At 41.8% G+C, this 21646-nt stretch overlaps 2 protein-coding genes across 2 annotated transcripts; both read left to right on the forward strand.

Moving 5' to 3' along the window:
- Nucleotides 1–306: 306 nt before the first annotated feature.
- Nucleotides 307–10933, forward strand: LOC112075575 (dnaJ homolog subfamily B member 1-like). The gene is made up of 3 exons (XM_024142561.2): nucleotides 307–842; nucleotides 1439–2046; nucleotides 5610–10933. Exons 1-3 carry the CDS (start codon nucleotides 632–634, stop codon nucleotides 5838–5840), a joined length of 1050 nt encoding a protein of 349 aa, XP_023998329.1. The 5' UTR covers nucleotides 307–631; the 3' UTR covers nucleotides 5841–10933.
- A 1066-nt stretch (nucleotides 10934–11999) lies between these two features.
- Nucleotides 12000–14985, forward strand: LOC112075577 (PDZ domain-containing protein GIPC1). Its single transcript, XM_024142562.2, has 7 exons — nucleotides 12000–12090; nucleotides 12461–12991; nucleotides 13081–13266; nucleotides 13562–13742; nucleotides 13974–14086; nucleotides 14175–14256; nucleotides 14739–14985. Exons 2-7 carry the CDS (start codon nucleotides 12692–12694, stop codon nucleotides 14888–14890), a joined length of 1014 nt encoding a protein of 337 aa, XP_023998330.1. The 5' UTR covers nucleotides 12000–12090; nucleotides 12461–12691; the 3' UTR covers nucleotides 14891–14985.
- The last annotated feature ends 6661 nt before the right edge of the window (nucleotides 14986–21646 follow it).

Genomic DNA, 21646 nt, shown 5'->3' on the forward strand with positions numbered 1-21646 from the left:
ACTACATTTCAGTGTGGTTGGTTGACAGCCTTTGATATAAGATTAACTGGTGAATTGACGATGCTTTTTTGAATATCAAGCGTTACTTGACAGATACTTGTAATGGGTAAAGACTATTATAAAGTGTTGGGTATACAGAAAGGCGCCTCTGAGGACGAGATAAAGAAGGCGTATCGAAAGCAGGCCCTGCGATATCACCCTGATAAAAACAAGTCCACTGGAGCTGAGGATAAATTCAAAGAGATCGCCGAGGCCTATGATGTCCTCAGCGACGCAAAGAAAAAGGATATATATGACCGNACAGCAGTATCAGCACCAGTAGTTCTGGAAGTTTCTTACATGGTGGCTAGCTAGCGACATGGTGAAAAGCGTATTTTGAGTAGCCACGATATCTCGGCTCATAAATTGGTTTATTCAGAAGAGAGTGGGATATATTTATGTAACTCCATAGTTTAATAGGTCAAAAAAAATCGTGGAGGGTCGGATTTGTAGCTAGCTTGCAGCTGTCAACTGGTTAAGTAGCTAGCCAGCTTCAAACACTACATTTCAGTGTGGTTGGTTGACAGCCTTTGATATAAGATTATTGACGATGTTTTTTTGAATATCAAGCGTTACTTGACAGATACTTGTAATGGGTAAGGACTATTATAAAGTGTTGGGTATACAGAAAGGCGCCTCTGAGGACGAGATAAAGAAGGCGTATCGAAAGCAGGCCCTGCGATATCACCCTGATAAAAACAAGTCCACTGGAGCTGAGGATAAATTCAAAGAGATCGCCGAGGCCTATGATGTCCTCAGCGACGCAAAGAAAAAGGATATATATGACCGCTATGGAGAAGAAGGTAACGCATCAACTTTTGGTTCCACACAGTGTGGTGCACCATTGTAACCTAAACTGTCTTGCGCAATCGATGTTGTCAGGTTTGCCAACAATGTAACGTTACTAGCTGTATCAGCCGTGGCCGTTGTTTTTGACAACTTCTAGCTAACGTTATTATTTAAATGTTACTGTTTGTGTTTTTCTTTGAGTGTAGCCCTAGAAACTATTGTAGTTATTACATTGGAAGGAACTGAGCGCCGGAAACAGTCAGAGGCACTACAATTCTCTCGAGAACTTGCTGGAACTTTCCTGCTTATTCTGAGTTCAAACTGTCAGTGGGGCTAGTTAGTTCACATCACGTTAATTCCTTCCTTCTGTCACGTCCGCTCATGGTCTGTGACACATTGCAGAACACCATTTCAGAAACACTGCTCTGTCACAGTGACCCCTGAAGACACAGGTGGAAATGTAACTTGCTTTAGCATTATTTATTTAGAGAGATGGTATGTCTGGAAGTGTTAAAAGTGTGTTGTGATTCAAAGCGATTTAAAATAAACATTTTGATGTTTGTTCTTGTGTTCTAAAATAGCAATTTTGATGTTGTGTTCACTCTTACAGGCCTGAAGGGGCACACAGCCGGCGGGGGTGGTGGTCCCAATGGCCCCAACAACTACAACTACACCTTCCATGGAGATCCTCACGCCATGTTTACYGAGTTTTTTGGRGGCCGCAGCCCATTCGACCAGTTCTTCGCACGCAACGGGGACGATGACATGGACACTGATGACCCCTTTGCTGCATTTGGTATGGGAGGGATGGGGGGTATGCCGGGTGGAATGGGAGGGTTCCACCAACACCAGAGGTCCTTCAAATCCCGACCAGGGGGTCCCCACGGGGGCCGTGAGAAAAAGAAAGATTCTCCGGTGGTGCACGAGCTGAAGGTGAGCCTGGAGGAGGTGTTCTCCGGCTGCACCAAGAAGATGAAGATCTCCAGGAAGCGGCTGAACCCGGACGGCTGCAGCATGCGCAGCGAGGACAAGATCCTGACAGTGGACATCAAGCGAGGCTGGAAGGAAGGGACCAAGATCACCTTCCCCAGGGAGGGAGATGAGACGCCCACTAACATTCCTGCTGACGTGGTGTTTGTGGTCAAAGACAAACCCCATCCTGTGTTCCGCCGGGATGGCTCCGATATCATCTACCCTGCTAGAGTGTCCCTCAGAGATGTGAGTGCTTGGTCTTTGTGATTTCTTAAACATTGTGTCAGTCATAAACGTAACCCACTAAACTCTTTCACTTGTATTCTCTGTAATCATGGTAATGATATTTCTCTGCTGCTCTCAGGTAGGGTTGGGCGAAATGACCTAAAAATCATATGTCGATTTGTTTTGTAACTTATGGGCGATTCACAATATATATATAAAAAATATATTTTTCTCTAAATAAGCTTTGTTGCACCATTTAAAGGTCAGTACACTGCATTTTAAACAGTCAGGAATAATCTAATGAATTCATAGCTTGTAAAATTATACCAAGGCTAAATGTAAGCCTTCCACAACCCACTAATAATTATATTATAGCAGTTTAACTTGCTTTTTTGCAATGATCACTGATCTGGCTTTTAAGTCTCTGTTTGAAAATGCCCTTTCTGTAAAAAATGTAACCAGAACACATCCGCTAATAATGAGTAGTTAACTAATCTTTATATTTGAAGTCTAGCCATCTTGGATCTATTTGCTTGCTAACAAGTTCGAACAGTTTAACTGTTATGAACACACCCTCCTGTCAGTCGCCAACTGTTTGAACAAAATGCTAGCCTGTCCACTTTGTGGCCTACCTACATGGATAAGAAGATGCTTATTTCTCAGAATGAGAACAAGTTGCCAATACGGTATGAAAGTACTAGTATTTACTATCTCCTGTTGCAAGTCCCGTACTGTGTTTTTGAATGGGCTTCAAGCTTATATAATCACATTTATGATAACAAGGTTGTGTGTGAGAGAGAGAAAACAGGCCATGTCTGACTCCCCACAGACCTATTAGGGTGATTTCTCCCCTTCTCAGCTGTCTGTCACAGCCTCTTTGTTTACACCAATTAGAGTGCCCAAATGCACATTTGGACTCTGACCCAACCCACTCCAGGTCAGAGTGGCTATCGTTGTCGGCAGATGAAGACGCAAGTTTGGCTGCCGACCAAGTTATGTGTGTTTATTTTAGTAAAATTGTGGGTACAATGCATCCAAGAAAACCACAAGTCCATCCTCTGTAAACTGAAGATTTCTCTGTGTGTGTGTGAATACTATAGTGTGTGGTGGTGAAGATAAAAGTCCTAGACTAAGAAGCATTTGTACTGTTCTTGCTGGACAGCCTGTAGCGAGTCAGAACCAATTATCAGCATTATATACTAGCGGGTAAGGGCGTTCATAGCTGACCGCTCAGACGGCTCCAGCTAGTTGTTTTTACAATATACACTACCGTTCAAAAGTTTGGCGTCACTTAGAAATTTCTTTGTTTTTGAAAGAAAATTAAACAATTTGGTCCATTAAAAAAAACATCAAATTGATGAGAAATATAGTGTAGACATTAATGTTGTAAATGACTATTGTAGCTGGCAAACGGCTGATTTTTAATGGAATATCTACATAGGTGTACAGAGGCCCATTATCAGCAACTATTACTCCTGTGTTCCAATGGCATGTTGTGTTAGCTAATCCAAGTTTATCATTTTAAAAGGCTAATTTATCATTAGTAAACCCTTTTGCAGTTATGTTAGCACAGCTGAAAACTGTTCTGATTTAAAGAAGCAATAAAATTGGCCTTCTTTAGCCTAGTTGAGTATCTAGAGCATCAGCATTTGTGTGTTCGATTACGGGCTCAAAATGGCCAGAAACAAAGAACTTTCTTTTGAAACTCTTTAGTCTATTCTTGTTCTTAGAAATGAAGGCTATTCCATGTGAGAAATTGCCAAGAAATTTAAGATCTTGTACAACGCTGTGTGTACTACTCCCTTCACAGAACAGCGTAAACTGGCTCTAACCAGAATAGGCCCCGGTGCACAACTGAGCAAGAGGACAAGTACATTAGTGTCTAGTTTGAGAAACAGACGCCTCACAAGTCTTCAACTGGCAGCTTCATTAAATAGTAACCACAAAACACCAGTCCCAACGTCAACAGTGAAGAGGTGACTGGGATGCTGGCCTTCTAGGCAGAGTTGCAAAGAAAAGGCCATTCTCAGACTGGCCAATAAAAAATATAATATTAAGATGGGCAAAAGAACACACACTGGACAGAGAAACTCTGCCTAGAAGGCCAGCATCCCGGAGTCGCCTCTTCACTGTTGGTGTTGAGACTGGTGTTTTGTGGGTACTATTTAATGAAGCTGCCAGTTGAGGACTTGTGAGGCGTACACACACCAAAAGGGTTGTCTAATGATAAATTAACCTTTTAAAATTATGAACTTGGATTAGCTAACATAACGTGCTATTGGAACACAGGAGTGATGGTGGCTGATAATGGGCCTCTGTGCGCTTATGTGGATATTCCCCCCCAAAATAGGCCGTTTCCAACTACAATAGTCATTTACAACATAAACAATGTCTACACTGTATTTCTGATCAATTTGATGTTATTTTAATGGACAAAAAATTAGCTTTTCTTTCAAAAACAAGGACATTTCTAAGTAACCCCAAACTTTTGAATGGTAGTATATATCATTATATTCGTGTATTGATTTACTCATACCCGATGCCTTTTATCGCACTCAAGAAATAAGATGCATAGCCGAAAGTTAGAGAAGTCTCATTTGAACTATAATTCCTGCAGCGTTGTTAGCATGCCTGCTCGAGTTGACTCACAGGACAGTAAAAACCTGTTAGTTCCAGGCTGTTTGATATTTTATATTTAATTGCGCTGTAAAAATTTTTTTTTACTGATTATGGCCAGCCAGTAGGCCTACTTTTTGAAAATTATAAGTTTGTTTGTAGACCGGCAAGGTGTCGAAAGGGAGATGTATAGCTGGTGGGAGATGTAGTTCATGTGTGTAGTTCTAACGAAACGGTGGTAACTTTTCGGCTGTGTGCTTCTTTTTGGCCGTCAAATACGTTAAACTGACATATGGTAAGTTAATTCACATGGAAACATATACATTTTAATATATCATATGACTGCGTTTTCATGAATTTGACAATGCAAATTTGAAGCCCATTCTTAGCCTACAAAACGTTTATATAACACCGACTAGACAGCTAGCGCAGTCCGTGGCTAAAATGCACCGCTAGCACCAAACTGAGCATACATTTCCCACAATCATGTCCCGTTTTAGAAGGGTCTGCTCTGTGCTAAATTTTGGGAGTTGAGACATAAAAAGGGTATCGTTAGAAAGGTTAAGTTCTCTTACGATAAAATGTCCCAATGTGTTTCAGGGTCCATCTCACCCATTCTGTTCGACCAAACCAAAAAATGCAAATATCGAGTTGAAACTGCTTGTTGTCAGAGGAAGAAGTGATCTTTCGTCTTTGTTGTTGTGAGGGGTGTGAGAGAGAGGGGGTAGGTGCACACAGCACAGACGGTGCGAAGGAGTCGAGACCGAAAAGACAACGTCATGAGAACAAGCGGACATAAACGCTCATAAAAACAAAAATCTTACCATACAGGCATTTGGAACATCGCGCTAAAACATAATTTCTAATTAGTTCGCTATATTGCCCAGCCCAACTCCATGGCCTTGTACTCTTTAACTAAAAATATAACACACCTAATTGTGACAATCTGTATTTCTCTCTCCCATCAGGCACTGTGTGGATGCACGGTCAGCGCTCCCACTCTGGACGGRAGGACTGTGACTGTGACCTCCAGAGACGTGGTCAAACCTGGGATGAAGAAGCGTATCGTGGGAGAGGGACTACCCCTGTCCAAGTGCCCAGAGAAGAGGGGGGACATGGTGCTTGAGTTTGTAGTGAAATTCCCTGAGAATTTGGGGCAGAGTGCCCGCGATGCACTGACTCAGATTCTTCCTCCTTGAATGACTAAGTGGCTTTTGAAGACACCTAACAAACACGAAGACAGCCAGTCGTCTTTCTCCATTACAGTTGTCCTTACCCTAGGCCAAAGAACAGAATAGTTGTTTGGGAATTATACCTGTTTATTTTGATTCAACCTTTGATCCAAATGATAATTCAGTTATGTATTTAACCACCATGAGATATTGACAGAGTAACATGTTGGTCTCTGTTCTGATGTTAGCTGTTCTGTTTGGTTCATAATTTTTTCCTGTTTAATATTATTAAAACATTTAGATTTTATTACCTACATGTCCTATTGACAGTATTCAATTTCCCATTGGATGGGAAAATAAAGACACTTCTGCGGGACCCAGTGCTAGACATTGGATAATAATGTTTGAGCATAGGGCAAGGGTTGGTCTGGCCCTGTAGAGATGACTGGAGCTGGTTGTTATAAGGTCCGAGGGATAGGTAGAGTTGAAGATGCCTGTGGCAAACAGCACTGACGTGGAATTTGTGTGGTATCCAGTTGTTTTGATAGTGCTTCCAGAATATTTGTTGCAGGCAACTTATCAACTATATCTCTCAGGAGCAGTGGCACGCACCTGAATGTAGATATACTTATAAATACAATGCATACAGTGCCATCGGAAAATATTCAGACCCCTTGACTTTTTCCACATTTTGTTACAGCCTAATTCTAAAATTGATTAAAGTCGTTTTTTTCTTCTTATCAATCTACACACAATACACCATAATGACAAAGCAAAAATAGGTTTTTAGAAATGTTTTAGAATTAAAATAAATAAATAAATCATCACATTTACATAAGTATTGTGACCCTTTACTCAGTACTTTGTTGAAGCACATTTGGCAGTGACTACAGCCTTGAGTCTTCTTGGGTATGATGCTACAAGCTTGGCACCTGTATTTGGGCAGTTTCACCCATTCTTCTCTGCAGATCCTCTCAGGCTCTATCAGGTTGGATGGGGAGCGTTGCTGCACAGCTATTTTCAGATCTCTCCAGAGATGTTTGATCGGGTTCAAATCCGGGCTCTGGCTGGGCCACTCAAGGACATTCAGAGACTTGTCCCGAAGCCACTCCTACGTTGTCTTGGCTGTGTGCTTAGGGTCGTTGTCCTGATGGAAGGACAACAACCCCTTCACCCTAGTCTGAGGTCCTGAGCACTCTGGAGCAGGTTTTCATCAAGGATCTCTCTGTACTTTGCTCTGTTCATCTGTGCCTCGATCCTGACTAGTCTCCCAGTTCCTGCCGCTGAAAAACATCCCCACAGCATGATGATGCTGCCACCACCATGCTTCACCGAAGGGATGGTGTTAGGTTTCCTCCAGACGTGGCGCTTGGCATTCAGGCCAAAGAGTTCAATTTTGGTTTCATCAGACCAGAGAATCTTGTTTCTCATGGTCTGKYAGTCTTTAGGTGCCTWTTGGCAAACTCCAAGCGGGCTGTCATGTGCCTTRTATTGAGGAGTGGCTTCCGTCTGGCCACTCTACCATAAAGGCCTGATTTGGTGGAGTGCTGCAGGGATGGTTGTCCTTCTGGAAGGTTCTCCCATCTCCACTTAGGAACTCTAGAGCTCTGTCAATGACCATCTGGTTCTTGGTCACCTCCCTGACCAAGACCCTTTTCCCCCGATTGCTCAGTTTGGCTGGGCGGCCAGCTCTAGGAAGAGTCTCCGTGGTTCCAAACTTCTTCCATTTAAGAATGAAGGAGGGCACTGTGTTCTTGGGGACCCTTTTTGGTACCCTTCCCCAGATCTGTGCCTTGACACAATCCTGTCTCGGAGCTCTACGGACAATTCCTTCAACCTCATGGCTTGGTTTTTGCTGTGACATGCACTGCCAACTGTGCAACCTTTGTATAGACAGTTATGTGTCTTTCCAAATCTAATCAATTGAATTTACCACAGGTGGACTCCAAGTTGTAGAAACATCTCAAGGATGATAAATGGAAACAAGATGCACCTGAGCTCAATTTCGAGTCTCATAAAAGGGTCTGAATACTTATGTAAATTAGGTATTTCTGTTTTCTAGGTTTAATACATTTGGTTAAAAAAATTGTTTTAACTGTTTTTGCTTTGTCATTATGGGGTATTGTGTGTAAATTGCTGAGGATTTTTTATTTAATCCATTTTAGATTAATACTGTGACATAACAAAATTTGAAAAAAGTCCAGGGGTCTGAATATATCTTTGGTGTTACCGGTATTATTTTGCAGTGAGGTATGCGAGAGATTCTGAAACTGCGTTATGTTGGGGAACTAGAGCAAATAGAATTCAGAAAATTCTTTCAGCTTAAATGGGAGGGGCAAAACTGGGGATTCTTGAGCACAACTTGCAAATCATGTTCAAACTAACCCAGAGAATGAGGTATGAATAAACATTTTTAGGAATTCACTCCAGGCAACTCCCTACAGATTCCACATACTTGATACACTACATGTCCAAAAGTGAGTGGACAACCCTTCAAATGAGTGGATTTGGCTATTTCAGCCCCACTCATTGCTGACAGGTGTATAAAATCGAGCACACAGCTATGCAGTCTAAATGGCCTTACTGAAGAGCTCAGTGACTTTCAATGTGGCTCCGTCATAGGATGCCAACTTTCCAACAAGTCAGTTTGTCAAATTTCTGCCCTGCTAGAGCTGCCCCAGTCAACTGTAAGTGCTGTTATTGTAAAGTGGAAACATCTAGGAGCAACAACAGCTCAGCCCCTAAGTGGTAGGCCACACAAGCTCACAGAACAGGGCCACTGAAGCAGGTACAAATCGTCTGTCCTTGGTTGCAACACTCACTACCGAGTTTCAAACGGCCTCTGGAATCAAAGTCAGTACAATAACTGTTCATCGAGAGCTTCATGAAATGGGTTTCCATGGCCGAGCAGCCACACAAGATCACCATGCGCAATGCCAAGCATCGACTGGAGTGGTGTAAAGCTCACCGCCATTGGACTCTGGAGCAGTGGAAACACGTTCTCTGGAGTGATGAAACACGCTTCACCTGGCAGTCCGATGGACAATCTGGGTTTGGTGGATGCCAAGAGAATGCTACCTGCCCGACTGCATAGTGCCAACTGTAAACTTTGGTGGAGGAGGAATAATGGTCTGAGGCTGTTTTTCATGGTTCGGGCTAGGCCCCTTAGTTCCAGTGAAGGGAAATCTTATTGCTACAGCAGACAATGACATTCTTGACGATTCTGTGCTTTCAACTTTGTGGCAACAGTTTGGGCAAGGCCCTTTCCTGTTCCAGCGTGACAATGCCCCAGTGCACAAAGCAAGATCCATACAGAAATGGTTTGTTGAGATCAGTGTGGAAGAACTTGAGTGGCCTGCATAGAGCTCTGTCCTGAACTCTATTGAACACCTTTGGTATGAATTGGCACACCGACCCAGGTCTAATCGCCCAACATCGGTGGCCGACCTCACTAATGCTCTTGTGGCTGAATGCTGCAGGGACTTGCTTCCAATGTTCCAACATCTGGTGGAAAGCCTTCCCAGAAGAGTGGAGGCAGTTATAGCAGCAAAGGGAGGGACCAAGTCCATATTAATGCCCGTGATTTTGGAATAAGATGTTCATCAAGCAGGTGTCCACATACTTTTGGCCATGTAGTGTAGCTTCTCCAGTTGTATAGATTTTAGTTATTCAAGGGCGCGTTATCTATTTTGTGCCAAATGTCATGTCACGCATGTGAGATTGACCTTGTTTGTGTGTGTGTGTGTGTGTGTGTGTGTGTGTGTGTGTATAGACAAACGTGCACCATCTTATTGTGAAATACTATAAGAAGATGGTGTGATGTGTTTTGACCTCTGTAGGACCCCTTACATTTAGCTTGAGGATCACTATTGTTGTAAGTATGATGAACTTGTATGCCCATTCTCCAGTGAAACTTGTAGGTGTGTTTACTCTGCAGTGACTCTTTAGATGCTGTTCAAAACGGCAGTGCATTTTAGCTGTTTAAATTCTCTCTTTAACTCTGTTAAAGCTGTGAAACTAATATCTACTGCTACTTCAGAACCTCTATGCAAACCATTTCTGTTAGGATAATCTTCATCCTTTTTATTTTGTCATATCCTGTACTTCTTACACACTGTAGAGCAAACAATGACTTGTCTAATATGGCTGCGTTTAGACGGGCCCCAATTCTGAGCTTTTTTCCACACTAAATTGTATTTTGACCAATCAGATCAGCTCTGAAAAAGATCTGCTGCGAAAACATCTGATGTGATTGGTCATAACACCAAATTAGTGGAAAAAAGATCAGAATTGAGTTGCCTGTGTGAACACAGGCTACAGTATGTAGTGAACTGATTTTTGAAGCACATTGTTTGAGATAAAGCAAGCCTAAGCATCTGTGGTAAATAAAATCATTCCAAAAATGACAGTTGACAAACTGTAAAATAGCCAAGTAGTGAGTCAGTTGTATTGTTAAAATATGTCTGAATTATTTGAATAATGTTACATTTTCAAGTACTTGAAATATATATTTTAACCTGGGGTGCATTCATTATGCCGATTCTGTTGCAAAACGTTTAATCTGTTGCACGAAAGGTTTACGCCAAACGGAAAATGTTTTGTAACAAATAATTTTTATTGGACAAATTCAGGTAGGTCCCGCACCGTTTCGTGCTGTTTGGTTCTCAAACGGTTCCCGTTGCAAGATGTAATGAATTTGATTGTCATTGAGGTTGTAATGATCAGTCAACACTTACCCATTTATCATTCCACTCCAAGTGGAGTTCCACTCTTATTTAATTTTAACAGATACATGTGGTTTAACATGAATGTAGAGATGTGTAATCTCGGTTTAACTTTTTTGTAAAAAAATATTTGCTTTATTTGCAAATGTTTTCCTTTGATGGAAAAGTTTAAATAGTTTTTATAAAATTTGCAGACATTCTGTATTATTATTATGCACCCAGAATTTTATTTGACAAATAGGTGTTAGCAATCTGCTTTTCATTTGTATGAAACTGAACATTTTTATTTTATTTGTCCTATCCTTTGAACAAATGAGGTCCCCTAGGCATTTTGTGGTATTTTAGTTGTTGCAAAGACTGGCAAACTTGTAAATATCAAATAAAATTGTACAAAATGATGTAGTTCTGTCTTATTTAGGCCCATGTCAAACTTTTAAAGTAACCGAGTGGATTTAGTTCTGCCCCACGTGGGGCGCGAACCGGCTACTTTTTGCTTTCCTGCACGCTGACTCGGTATCAAATTGTATTGGTCACCCCCTGTATATAGCCTCGTTATTGTGTTACTTTTTTATTTTATTTTATTTTTTACTTTAGTGTATTTGCGCTGTTGGTTAAGGGTTTGTAAGTAAGCAGTTCACGGTAAGGTCCACACTTGTGGTATTCGGCGCATGTGACAAAGTTTGATTTAACAACACAATTATTTTACACATGCACAATTTTTGCCAACTAGGGCCTAGCTAACTGGATTATGGTCAAAGCACCATTTTAACAGATTGCATTTTGTTCTACCTGGAGCAGATTGTCAAACAAGCAGTCTTCTGAAAAACACACATCCACATCCAGGGGTTAAACGGAGTGAGAGACATATTGGAACTGAATCTGTTACAAGTTAGAATCAAAAGCTGAACATTTTTAGTAAAAGCCTGTCTGCCATCTATACTAGATAGATTATAAAATGCATTACAGGCTGTGTAGATGAATTATTCATGCCAGGAAGACTATTGGAATTCCTAGGACAGAGGGTTGAAAAAACCTGCCTTACAGTAGGGGGCATCGAAGAGCTAGAGACGAGGAGAGGAATCCTATAGTGGAGGAGGCCATTATACAGTGCTGAAGTCCCACCCCTGCAGTCGTCAATTGTTACCACAGCCGCAAAGTAATAAACCCCGCCTGTTTCTACTATTGCTCTTCTTAAAATCTGATTTTAAACCTAACCTTAACCTCACTGCTAACTTTATTCCTAACCCCAAACATAAATAAAACCCCAAAAGCACACTTTTGTTTTCCTTTTTTTTCTTCTCGACATAGCCAATTTGGACTTTGTGGCTGTGCTATCTAATGAAAACACCCCTGCTGAACAACATACATACCATCAGATCATCCTTTCCTCTCATTAGCCTTTTACCGTATCTCACAACACTAGCGATTCAAATGCGATGTAACTTTACTTTCACAACCTTTGGACCAAGAACTAACCTAGTGTTTTGATGTTCCATTCCCCGTCTGGTTTGAATCAATCACCTCGTACAGCGAGTTAGCTAGCTAAAGCTCTGGTAAGATGCTTACCTTGACTGCTATATTCCTTCATTCTCAGCTAGCTAGCAGCTAATATTGTGTTAGCCAACAAGCTAACTAGCTAACAAGTTAGCTTCCTAGCTGACAATCTGTTAAAGAAATAATAATTGGTGTGTAAAATGAAGTGCATTCTCTGATTCAAGTTGAGATGTTTATCATCTTATCTAATGCCATGTAACTTGATGGCAAGACAAGTAGGCAGAAGAAGTGTTTTAAGGGTGAGCTAGCTAGCTCCTGGGCGTTTTGGTACTCGTTTTTGAAAGCTATCTTTCAGTGTATTGTGATGTGATGCACCAGCTATGGGGTTTGGTAGTAATGTTTAACTAACCTGTCACAATCTGTTCACAGATGCACTCTGAATGTTTAGTTGCCATACACTTGAAGTTAGCTGGAAACAAGTTTTGTCCCAACAACAGCAGTAGCTAGCTACAACGACCACCATCAAGAGATAGCTGGGGTTCAGTGGTGAATCATCAGGTGGAAGAAGACTTGAGAGAGTCCTATGCTGGACAGGACCTTTGGCTACCTACCAAAGCAGCATCTGTTCACTTCCACAGACAGAAACACAGAAGGATAAAAATGCCTCTTGGATTGGGTAGAAGGAAGAAAGCATCTCCACTAGTGGAGAACGAGGAAGCCGAGCCGATCCGAGCGGGCCTTAATGTCCCCGGAATGGACGGCCTGGATGGAGGTGGTGTGGGGCTCGGGGAGGGTACCACCCAGGAGGGTCTGCCACCCCCACCCACCAGCCTGAGACCTCGTCTGATCTTCCACACCCAGCTAGCACACGGTAGCCCCACGGGACGCATCGAGGGGTTCAGCAACGTGCGAGAGCTCTACACCAAGATCGGAGAGGCCTTTGGGATCGCACCACCAGAGGTGAACAATATGACGACTGACGTGTGTGTGTGTGAGAGAGAGATTTGCTTCAGTTTATCCCTTTACTGACTCACTTTCTAACTCTTCAGGTGATGTTCTGCACTCTGAACACTCACAAGGTGGACATGGATAAGTTACTGGGGGGTCAGATTGGGCTGGAGGACTTTATTTTRGCCCATATCAAAGGCCAGAGGAAGGAGGTGGAGGTGTTCAAGGGGGAGGACGCCCTGGGGTTGACCATCACTGATAATGGAGCTGGATACGCCTTCATCAAGGTGGGCATGGTTACTGGCTAGGAAAGAGTTGTCTGTGTCTGTCACCTCTGATAAGTCTGGCAGTGGAAGGAAATGCATCAGCATCACACACAGAGGACTAAAAATAGAACAGAATGGGAGCGTTTGAAACTCAGAGCCTCAATTGAAGCGACAGTGTGGAATGTACAGTAGACTGAATATAAGATGTTAGTTAGTTGCCTATGCACATTATAGAGTTGTTTATGTTTGCCACTGCCAAATTGTCTGATTGTGTGAAATTGTGGATTTTTACTTTGTCTCTTCCTGTCCCTTCCAGAGAATAAGGGAGGATAGCGTGGTCCATCAGATCCAGGTCATCAACGTGGGAGACATGATTGAGTCCATCAACGGCCACAGTCTCATTGGCTGTCGACACTACGAGGTGGCCAAGATGCTCAAGGAGCTGCCCAAGGGGAAGGACTTTGTTCTCAAGATGGTGGAGCCCTTGAAAGCCTTCGGTGGGTTTGTGTATATATGTGTGTGTGTGAGAGATTGTGTGTGCTGACAAAATAATTATGAATCATATTATGGTGTGACAGATTATATTTAGGAATGAGTCAGCAGTTATCAAACTTTGTAATGCCTTTTACTAATTGCTCTTATATTATCATTGACTAGCTAGATATAGAATTAGGAGGTCAGAAACCTGATGCTCCTTTGACATGTTATGTTGTCTCCCTTACCTGTAGACATGATCAGCCAGAGGTCAGGAGGGGCCCGGGCTGGCTCAGGAACCCAGCTGGGGACAGGGAAGGGCACCCTGCGTTTACGCTCCAAAGGCCCAGCCACTGTGGAGGAGCTGGTGAGTGTGTGTTTTGGTTCTTCTATTACCGTTAATAAGGTAAACATGGTTTCAGGTCATGACTATGTTTGTGGTATTTGTTTGTCAGCCCTCTGCGTTTGAGGAGAAGGCCATAGAGAAAGTGGATGACCTCCTGGAGAGTTACATGGGCATCAGAGACAGTGAGCTGGGTAAGGGAGACGGCGTGTGTATACGTGTGAATGTGATTCACACATGCAGCTCCTGTTAGCAAAGTGGTGACTTGTGTGTTGCCACTTTAAATCAAATTTGATTTGTTACATGCTTTGTAAACAACAGGTGTAGACTAACGGTGAAATGCTTACTCATGGACCCTTCCCAACAATGCAGAGAGAAAGAAATGGAGAAATAATAGAAAAGTAAAACATGTAATAAGAGATACACAATGAGTAACGATAACTTGGCAATATACACGGGTACCATTACTGAGTCGATGTGCAGGGTACGAGGTAGATATGTACATTTGACTTGGAATAAAGAGGTCAGATAATATTACATGTATGTGATGAGGCAAAGTTAGTGCAAAAAGGGTCAATGCAAATAGTCTCGGTAGCTATTTGGTTAACTATTTAATGTCCTATTACTTTGTTGTGCTGTGGTTGACTCCTGTCTGACCGCTCTCCCTCACTGTCAGCTGCTACAATGGTGGAGCTGGGGAAGGACAAAAAGAACCCAGATGAGTTTGCCGAGGCGTTGGACGAGACTCTTGGTGACTTCGCCTTCCCGGATGAATTTGTTTTTGACGTCTGGGGTGCCATCGGGGACGCCAAGGTCGGCCGGCTGTAACCGGAGGGAGCAGGGGAACAACCCGTGTGTGGTTTTGAATGCTGAGGCACCAACCTGCAACAAACAGAACTGCTAGGAAACACCACACTACCATCATGTGATTTACTTATTGTTTTCTGTGTACTTARTATTTTTTARGTGGAGTTTARTACTCTTGTTGGGATACTTTTGGGAGAGACTCTTTGGGAGGATAGAGACAGTGTATMGGAGAGGATAGAGGACTCTGATCACTAGCTCTGATCACTRGATCAGGCTGAAAATACTCTCATCAGAKWCAAGACTATTGAWTGCAATACGTGGAGGTTATTGTTTTCAAACAGCAAGTGCTTTTCAATTTTCTTCCAGGTCTTGTGGTTGTGGACACACCTCCTGACCTTGAACACGTCACATGTTAACTCCCAGGTCTTTGTTCCACTAGTCCTCTGAGGAACAATCCCGAGAACAACAAGTGGGAGAAGTGAGGGACCACGGCTTACATACACCTACCTTTTGAAGTTTGAGTTCAAACAAACTGTGATGTTTTCCCCCCACTTTGCACTGTTGCACTGCGCTGTAGAAAATATAAGAAAAGTGCATTGTACGTCACTGGAGCAGTCACTCACTACATAGCACTGGTGCATAGAACTGGACTACAGAATGTGTGTTCTGTGTTGTTCAGAGAGGGGCGTATTGAGACGCTCAGGCCCAGAATGTTCTGGTCAAYTTGCATGGTCAGAAAAYACYTCTTATTAGCACGTGCTATTATTGTTTGTTTCCTCGTTGTGAGTTCTTTTGGTTTTATGTGCTGTTGAGTGTCACTATTGAAGGAGTGTTTTGGCTGCTGAAGGTTTACAATGCGTAGGCTGTCACTACAAAATTAGCTGCAGTTTTTTTCTATGGTTCAAACTACAATCACTATCAGTTTTTCTGAAGTGAATAAGGTATAGAAACAAGCTACACTTTACATGCAGCACATCCCAGTCTGGTAACAAAGATAGTCTGATTGGTTAATACTTAAATGGTCCCCTTTGCCAGGGAAACTCCAGTATTAAGAAAAGCAGTGTTATATTACAGTATTACAAGAATACTCAAGAATTTGAAGTACTTGTTAAAAAAAAAAATGTTAAAAAAGAACTGTCTTATTGGTAGACTGTGAGCCTTTATTGTTATTTTTTTAAGAATGTTTTTGCAGGATTTTTTCAAGGAGTGGTGTTTTAAATGAAAAATAGTTGTGTAACTGATGAGGAATTTCCTCTGTTTTAATTGAGTTGGTAAAAATGAAAACTGATATCCATGCCAAAAGCGTTGGCATTTCCAATAGACAGCATTTTTTTAGGGACCAGACAGTCTCAACATGAAGGAGCCAAATAGTTATGCACATAAGTCATGGAGCGGTCAAGTAATGAAAGAAAAATGCACCATTATGCAATTCTGCAATGAAATGAAGGACCAAGTCCAACACTGTTACTTTAGGAAAGAACCTGGACACTACCATAGGAACAGAATGATGTCATTATCAAACCAAACTACTTTCTGCAAAGTCATCTTGGCTTTTAGTGACTTCTTAATAGATGAATAAAAAAACAAAAACATGCAATATCGGTCAAAGTTCCAAGATATAGAAAATAATTACTCAACATAGAAAGTATTTCTTTTCATAACTTTATGGGGTTGTATCTTTTCCATAGTCTATCTCTGAATGAACAACATATTTTTGTAGTAAATTGTTTGGTTGTTTTTCTGTCTTTCAATGCTGTTGAAGTATATCTAGATGGTTACTGTCATAAAATACTGATAATAGCCACTGTAATCCTGAGGACATTGTTTTGTTATGGCTTTCTATTACAAGGTCTGATTTAAATGGCAATAATAATGACAAAGATGATGAAATACGATGTCTTCCATGTCTTTCCCTCAGTTGAATACACAAATGTTGTCTTGGACTCTTCAATAGGAAATATTTCCCTATATGTAATTCATATTACTATATTATGTCAGATTGTTTAGCAGAAAAAAGTGCAAAATCTTATTTTTTTAAAGTATGTTTGTCATTTTCCTTACTGGGGCGAGAAAATGAACTAACGTCAGGTCGTAGTCAAGCTGATATTTTGCACTGGCTGAGTTGTTCACCTGCTAATGGTAACATGTTCTTCTTAGAGAGACAAACACATCACCCCCTGGAGTGTGTGTGTGTGTGTGTGTGTGTGTGTGTGTGTGTGTGTAATCAGGTCATGTTCTCACCTCAAAAAATACATGCATCAAATCACTCCCTTCAGCCCTCAATAGTAGGACAGTTTGGGAATGCAATACACAATGGGAATTTGATATGGCGTATCAATGTTTGAGAGTCGCATCTAAGCTTTCATTTGTAATTGCACTGACACTAATCTTAGTCCTGGGACGGAATATATACAGCCTCTTCTATATGCTTGGCTCAGCATCCTACGTTCTAGAAGTTTTTGCCATGGTCAGCCTTTAGCGGCCTGAATCCCCAAAACAACCATGTTTACTGCATACAGTTCACTGGACACAGCACGTAATTTCAACGAGGAAATGTGGGTAATATTTGGTTGAGATGTTGGTCAATGTGATTTCAACCTTTATTCACCCACTCAAAGACAGCCAGAAGTTTGTTGAATTCCCAATGTGTTATCACTATGCTTTCAACCATCTAATAACCAAATTCCAAAGGAAAAACAATGTCAGATTTTTGGTTTAGTTGTCATCTAAATGTCATCTAAACGCTTTCAACCATTTAAATGAACAACAAAGTTGAAATAGGAATACAATGTCCCGTTTTGTATTTATACAACCTAAAGTGTTATCACTGTGCTTCATTTAATAGCACAACCAAATTACCTGGAGTGCAGTTGAGATTACATTAAAAGTGCATGGTGCAATTAAGTTATTGATGCTGTTCAAGATTCTGTGCAGATGATTACAGCAATTGTGAAGATTGTCACAAATCTGCAGCCTTTGCATGCAATCTTGAACATGCAGGCTTTCTATGATTAAATAAGACATTTACCGTGCATTTGGAAAGTATTCAGACCCCTTGACTTTTTCCACATTTTGTTAAGTTACAGCTGTATTCTAAAATTGATTAAATTATATTTTTTCCTCATCAATCTGCTCACAATACCCCATAAGMACAAAGAGAAAACAGGTTTTAGCAAATGTATTAAAAATACAAAACAAATACCCTATTTACATAAGTATTCATACACTTGGCTATGAGACCTGAAATTSAGSTCAYGTGCATCCTGTTTCCATTGATCATCYTTTAGAAGTTTCTACAACTTGATTGGAGTCCACCTGTYGTAAATTCAATTYATTGGACATGATTTGGAAAMGCACACACCTGTTGATATAATGTCCTACAGTTAACAGTGCATGTCAGAGRAAAAARCAAYCCATGAGGTRGAAGGAATTGTCCGTAGACCGCTGAGACAGGATTGTGTCGAGGCACAGATAGGGTACCAAAACATTTCTTCAGCATTGAAGGTGCACTGTAAGATACAGTGGCCTCCATCATTCTTAAGTTTGGAACCACCAAGACTCTTCCTAGAGCTGGCCACCCAACCAAACTGAGCAATCGGGGGAGAAGAGCCTTGGTCTTGACCAAGAACGTGATGGTCACTATGAATGAGCTACAGAGTTCTTCTGTGGAGATGGGAGAACCTTCCAGAAGGACAACCATCTCTGCAGCACTCCACCAATCAGGCCTTTATGGTAGAGTGGCCAGACTGAAGCCACTCCTCAGTAAAAGGCACATGACAGCCAGCTTGGAGTTTGCTAAAAGGCACCTAATGGACTCAATATTCTCTGGTCTGATGAAACTAAGATTGAACTCAACGTCAACAAAACAAAGAAGATGATCGTGGACTTCAGGAAACAGCAGAGGGAGCACCCCCCTATCCACATCGACGGGACAGTAGTGGAGAAGGTGTAAAGGTTTAAGCTCCTCAGTGTACACATCACCGGGGGCAAACTACCTGTCCACCAGGACACCTACAGCACCTGACGTCACAGGAAGGCCAAAAAGATCATCAAGGACAACAACCAGCCGAGCCACTGCCTGTTCACCCCACTACCATCCAGAAGACGAGATCAGTATAGGTGCATGAAAGCTGGGACCAATGGAAGCTGTTTTTCAATCTCAAGGCCAGCAGACTGTTAAACAGCCATCACTAACACAGAGAGGCTGCTGCCTACATACAGACTCAAATCATTGGCCACTTTAATAAATGGATCACTAGTCACTTTAAATAATGCCACTTTAATAATGTTTCCATATCTTACATTACTCATCTCATATGTATATACTGTATTTTATACCATCTATTGCATCTTGCCTATGCCGCTCGGCCATCGCTCATCCATATATTTATATGTACATATTCTTATTCCATCCCTTTACATTTGTGTGTATAAAGTCGTTGTTGTGGAATTGTTAGATTACTTGTTAGATATTACTGCACTGTCTGAACTAGAAGCACAAGCATTTCGCTATACTCATATTAACATCTGCTAACCATGTGCATGTGACTTTGATTTGATTTGATTTTAACTCTTTGGCCTGAATGCCAAGCACACATTTGGAGGAAACCTGGCACCATCCCTATGGTGAAGCATGGTGGTGGCAGCATGCTGTGGGGATGTTTTTCAGCGGCAGGGACTGGGAGACTAGTCAGGATCAAGGGAAAGATGAACGGAGTAAAGTACAGAGAGATCCTTGATGAAAACCTGCTCCAGAGCTCAGACTGGGGCGACGGTTCACCTTTGAACATGACCCTAAGCACACAGCCAAGACAACGCAGGAGTGGCATCGGGACAAGTCTCTAAATGTCCTTGAGTGGCCCAGCCAGAGCCCGGACTTGAACTCGGTCTAACATCTCTGGAGAGACCTCAAAATAGATGTGCAACGACGCTCCCCTTCCAACCTGACAGAGCTTGACAGGATCTGCAGAGAATGGAAGAAACTCCCCAAATACAGGTGTGCCAAGCTTGTAGTGTCATAACCAAGTAGACTCGAGGCTGTAATCGCTGCCAAAGGTTCTTCAGCAAAGTACTAAGTAAAGGGTCTGAATACTTATGTAAATATTATATATTTTTTTTATAAATGTGAAAACATTTATGACAACCAGTTTTTGCTTTGTCATTATGGGATACAGTGTGTAGATTGATGAAGAACAAAAAAACATTTTTAATAAATGTTAGAATTAGGCTGTAATGTAACAAAGTCAAGAGATCTGAATTCTTTCTGAATGCACTGTATAGTTACAGTAGTCTAACCTCAAAATGTGGCCATGGATGTGTTACTCATTTCAAGGTTGAATAAATACTAGTTTGTAAGATAGCCTAACTTTAGGTTATTGAATTGTGTTTGGTTGACAATGCCAGATAGTTTCATCTGAGCCACTAGCTTAATCCTATTCTTTTAACTTTTATTTTTGGTTTAGTTGGAGAATTGAATCCAACATATCATTTTGTTAGCCGTGGTGTATTGGCCATATATATATCACAAACCCCAGAGGAGCCTTATTGCTGTTATAAACTGGTTACCAACATCATTTTTGTTTTGTTTGCCCCACCAAGATGTACATTCTAAAATCGCCACTGGCACAGAGACATGTTTTTTTTGTCCTACCAGATTCGAAAGAAGGTTATAGCAAGTGTATCCCTCTGTCCTTCGACTGATGATGAATGTCCGGTTCAGGTTATTTAATTGTAATTTGATTTATCTGTTCAGTACCTCAACACCCCAGGAAGGTCCATTTACTTTGTGCTGGGAAAATCATGTGATGAAATCTTGCTTTCTCATTGCTGAAGTCCCCCCACCCCCCCAACAATAGCAAACAATGTAATAGCTGGCAATGCAATCCAAGCCGTGGGTGACAGGCCAATAGCCCAGAGCTGCTGATGGCAGTGCACTAGGTAATTGAACAGCTTGTTTTAAACAATATATTTTTGAAACAGTAAAATGTACACACATTAACCAAACTTTTTTGGACATTTTAAAAGTAAACCTTAAATCCTATATTATGAAATCAGCATCCCTTTTTCAGGACCCTGTCTTTCAAAGATAATTAGTAAAAATCCAAATAACACAGCTCTTCATTGTAAAGGGTTAAAACACTGTTTCCCATGCTTGTTCAGTGAACCATAAACAATTAATGAACATGCACCTGTGGAACGGTCGTTAAGACATTAACAGTTTACAGACGGTAGGCAATTAAGGTCACAGTTATGAAAACTTAGGACACTAAAGATGCCTTTCTACTGACTCTGAAAAACACCAAAAGAAAGATGCCCAAGGTCCCTGCTCATCTGCGTGAACGTGCCTTAGGCATGCTGCAAGGAGGCATGAGGACTGCAGATGTGGCCAGGGCAATAAATTGCAATGTCTGTACTGTGAGATGCCTAAGACAGCACTACAGGGAAACAGTACGGACAGGGTGTGTAACAACACCTGCACAGGACCGGTACATCCAAACATCACACCTGTGGGACAGGTACAGGATGGCAACAACAACTGCCTGAGTTACACCAGGAACGCACAATCCCTCCATCAGTGCTCAGACTGTCCGCAATAGGCTGAGGGAGGCTGGACTGAGGGCTTGTAGGCCAGTTGTAAGGCAGGTCCTTACCAGACATCATCGGCAACAACGTCGCCTATGGGCACAAACCCACCGTCGCTGGACCAGAGAGGACTGGCAAAAAGTGCTCTTCACTGACGAGTCGTGGTTTGTCTCACCAGGGGTGATGGTCGGATTC

The sequence above is a fragment of the Salvelinus sp. IW2-2015 genome, unplaced genomic scaffold (genome assembly GCF_002910315.2).
Source record: "Salvelinus sp. IW2-2015 unplaced genomic scaffold, ASM291031v2 Un_scaffold3244, whole genome shotgun sequence".
Classification (NCBI taxonomy): domain Eukaryota; kingdom Metazoa; phylum Chordata; class Actinopteri; order Salmoniformes; family Salmonidae; genus Salvelinus; species Salvelinus sp. IW2-2015.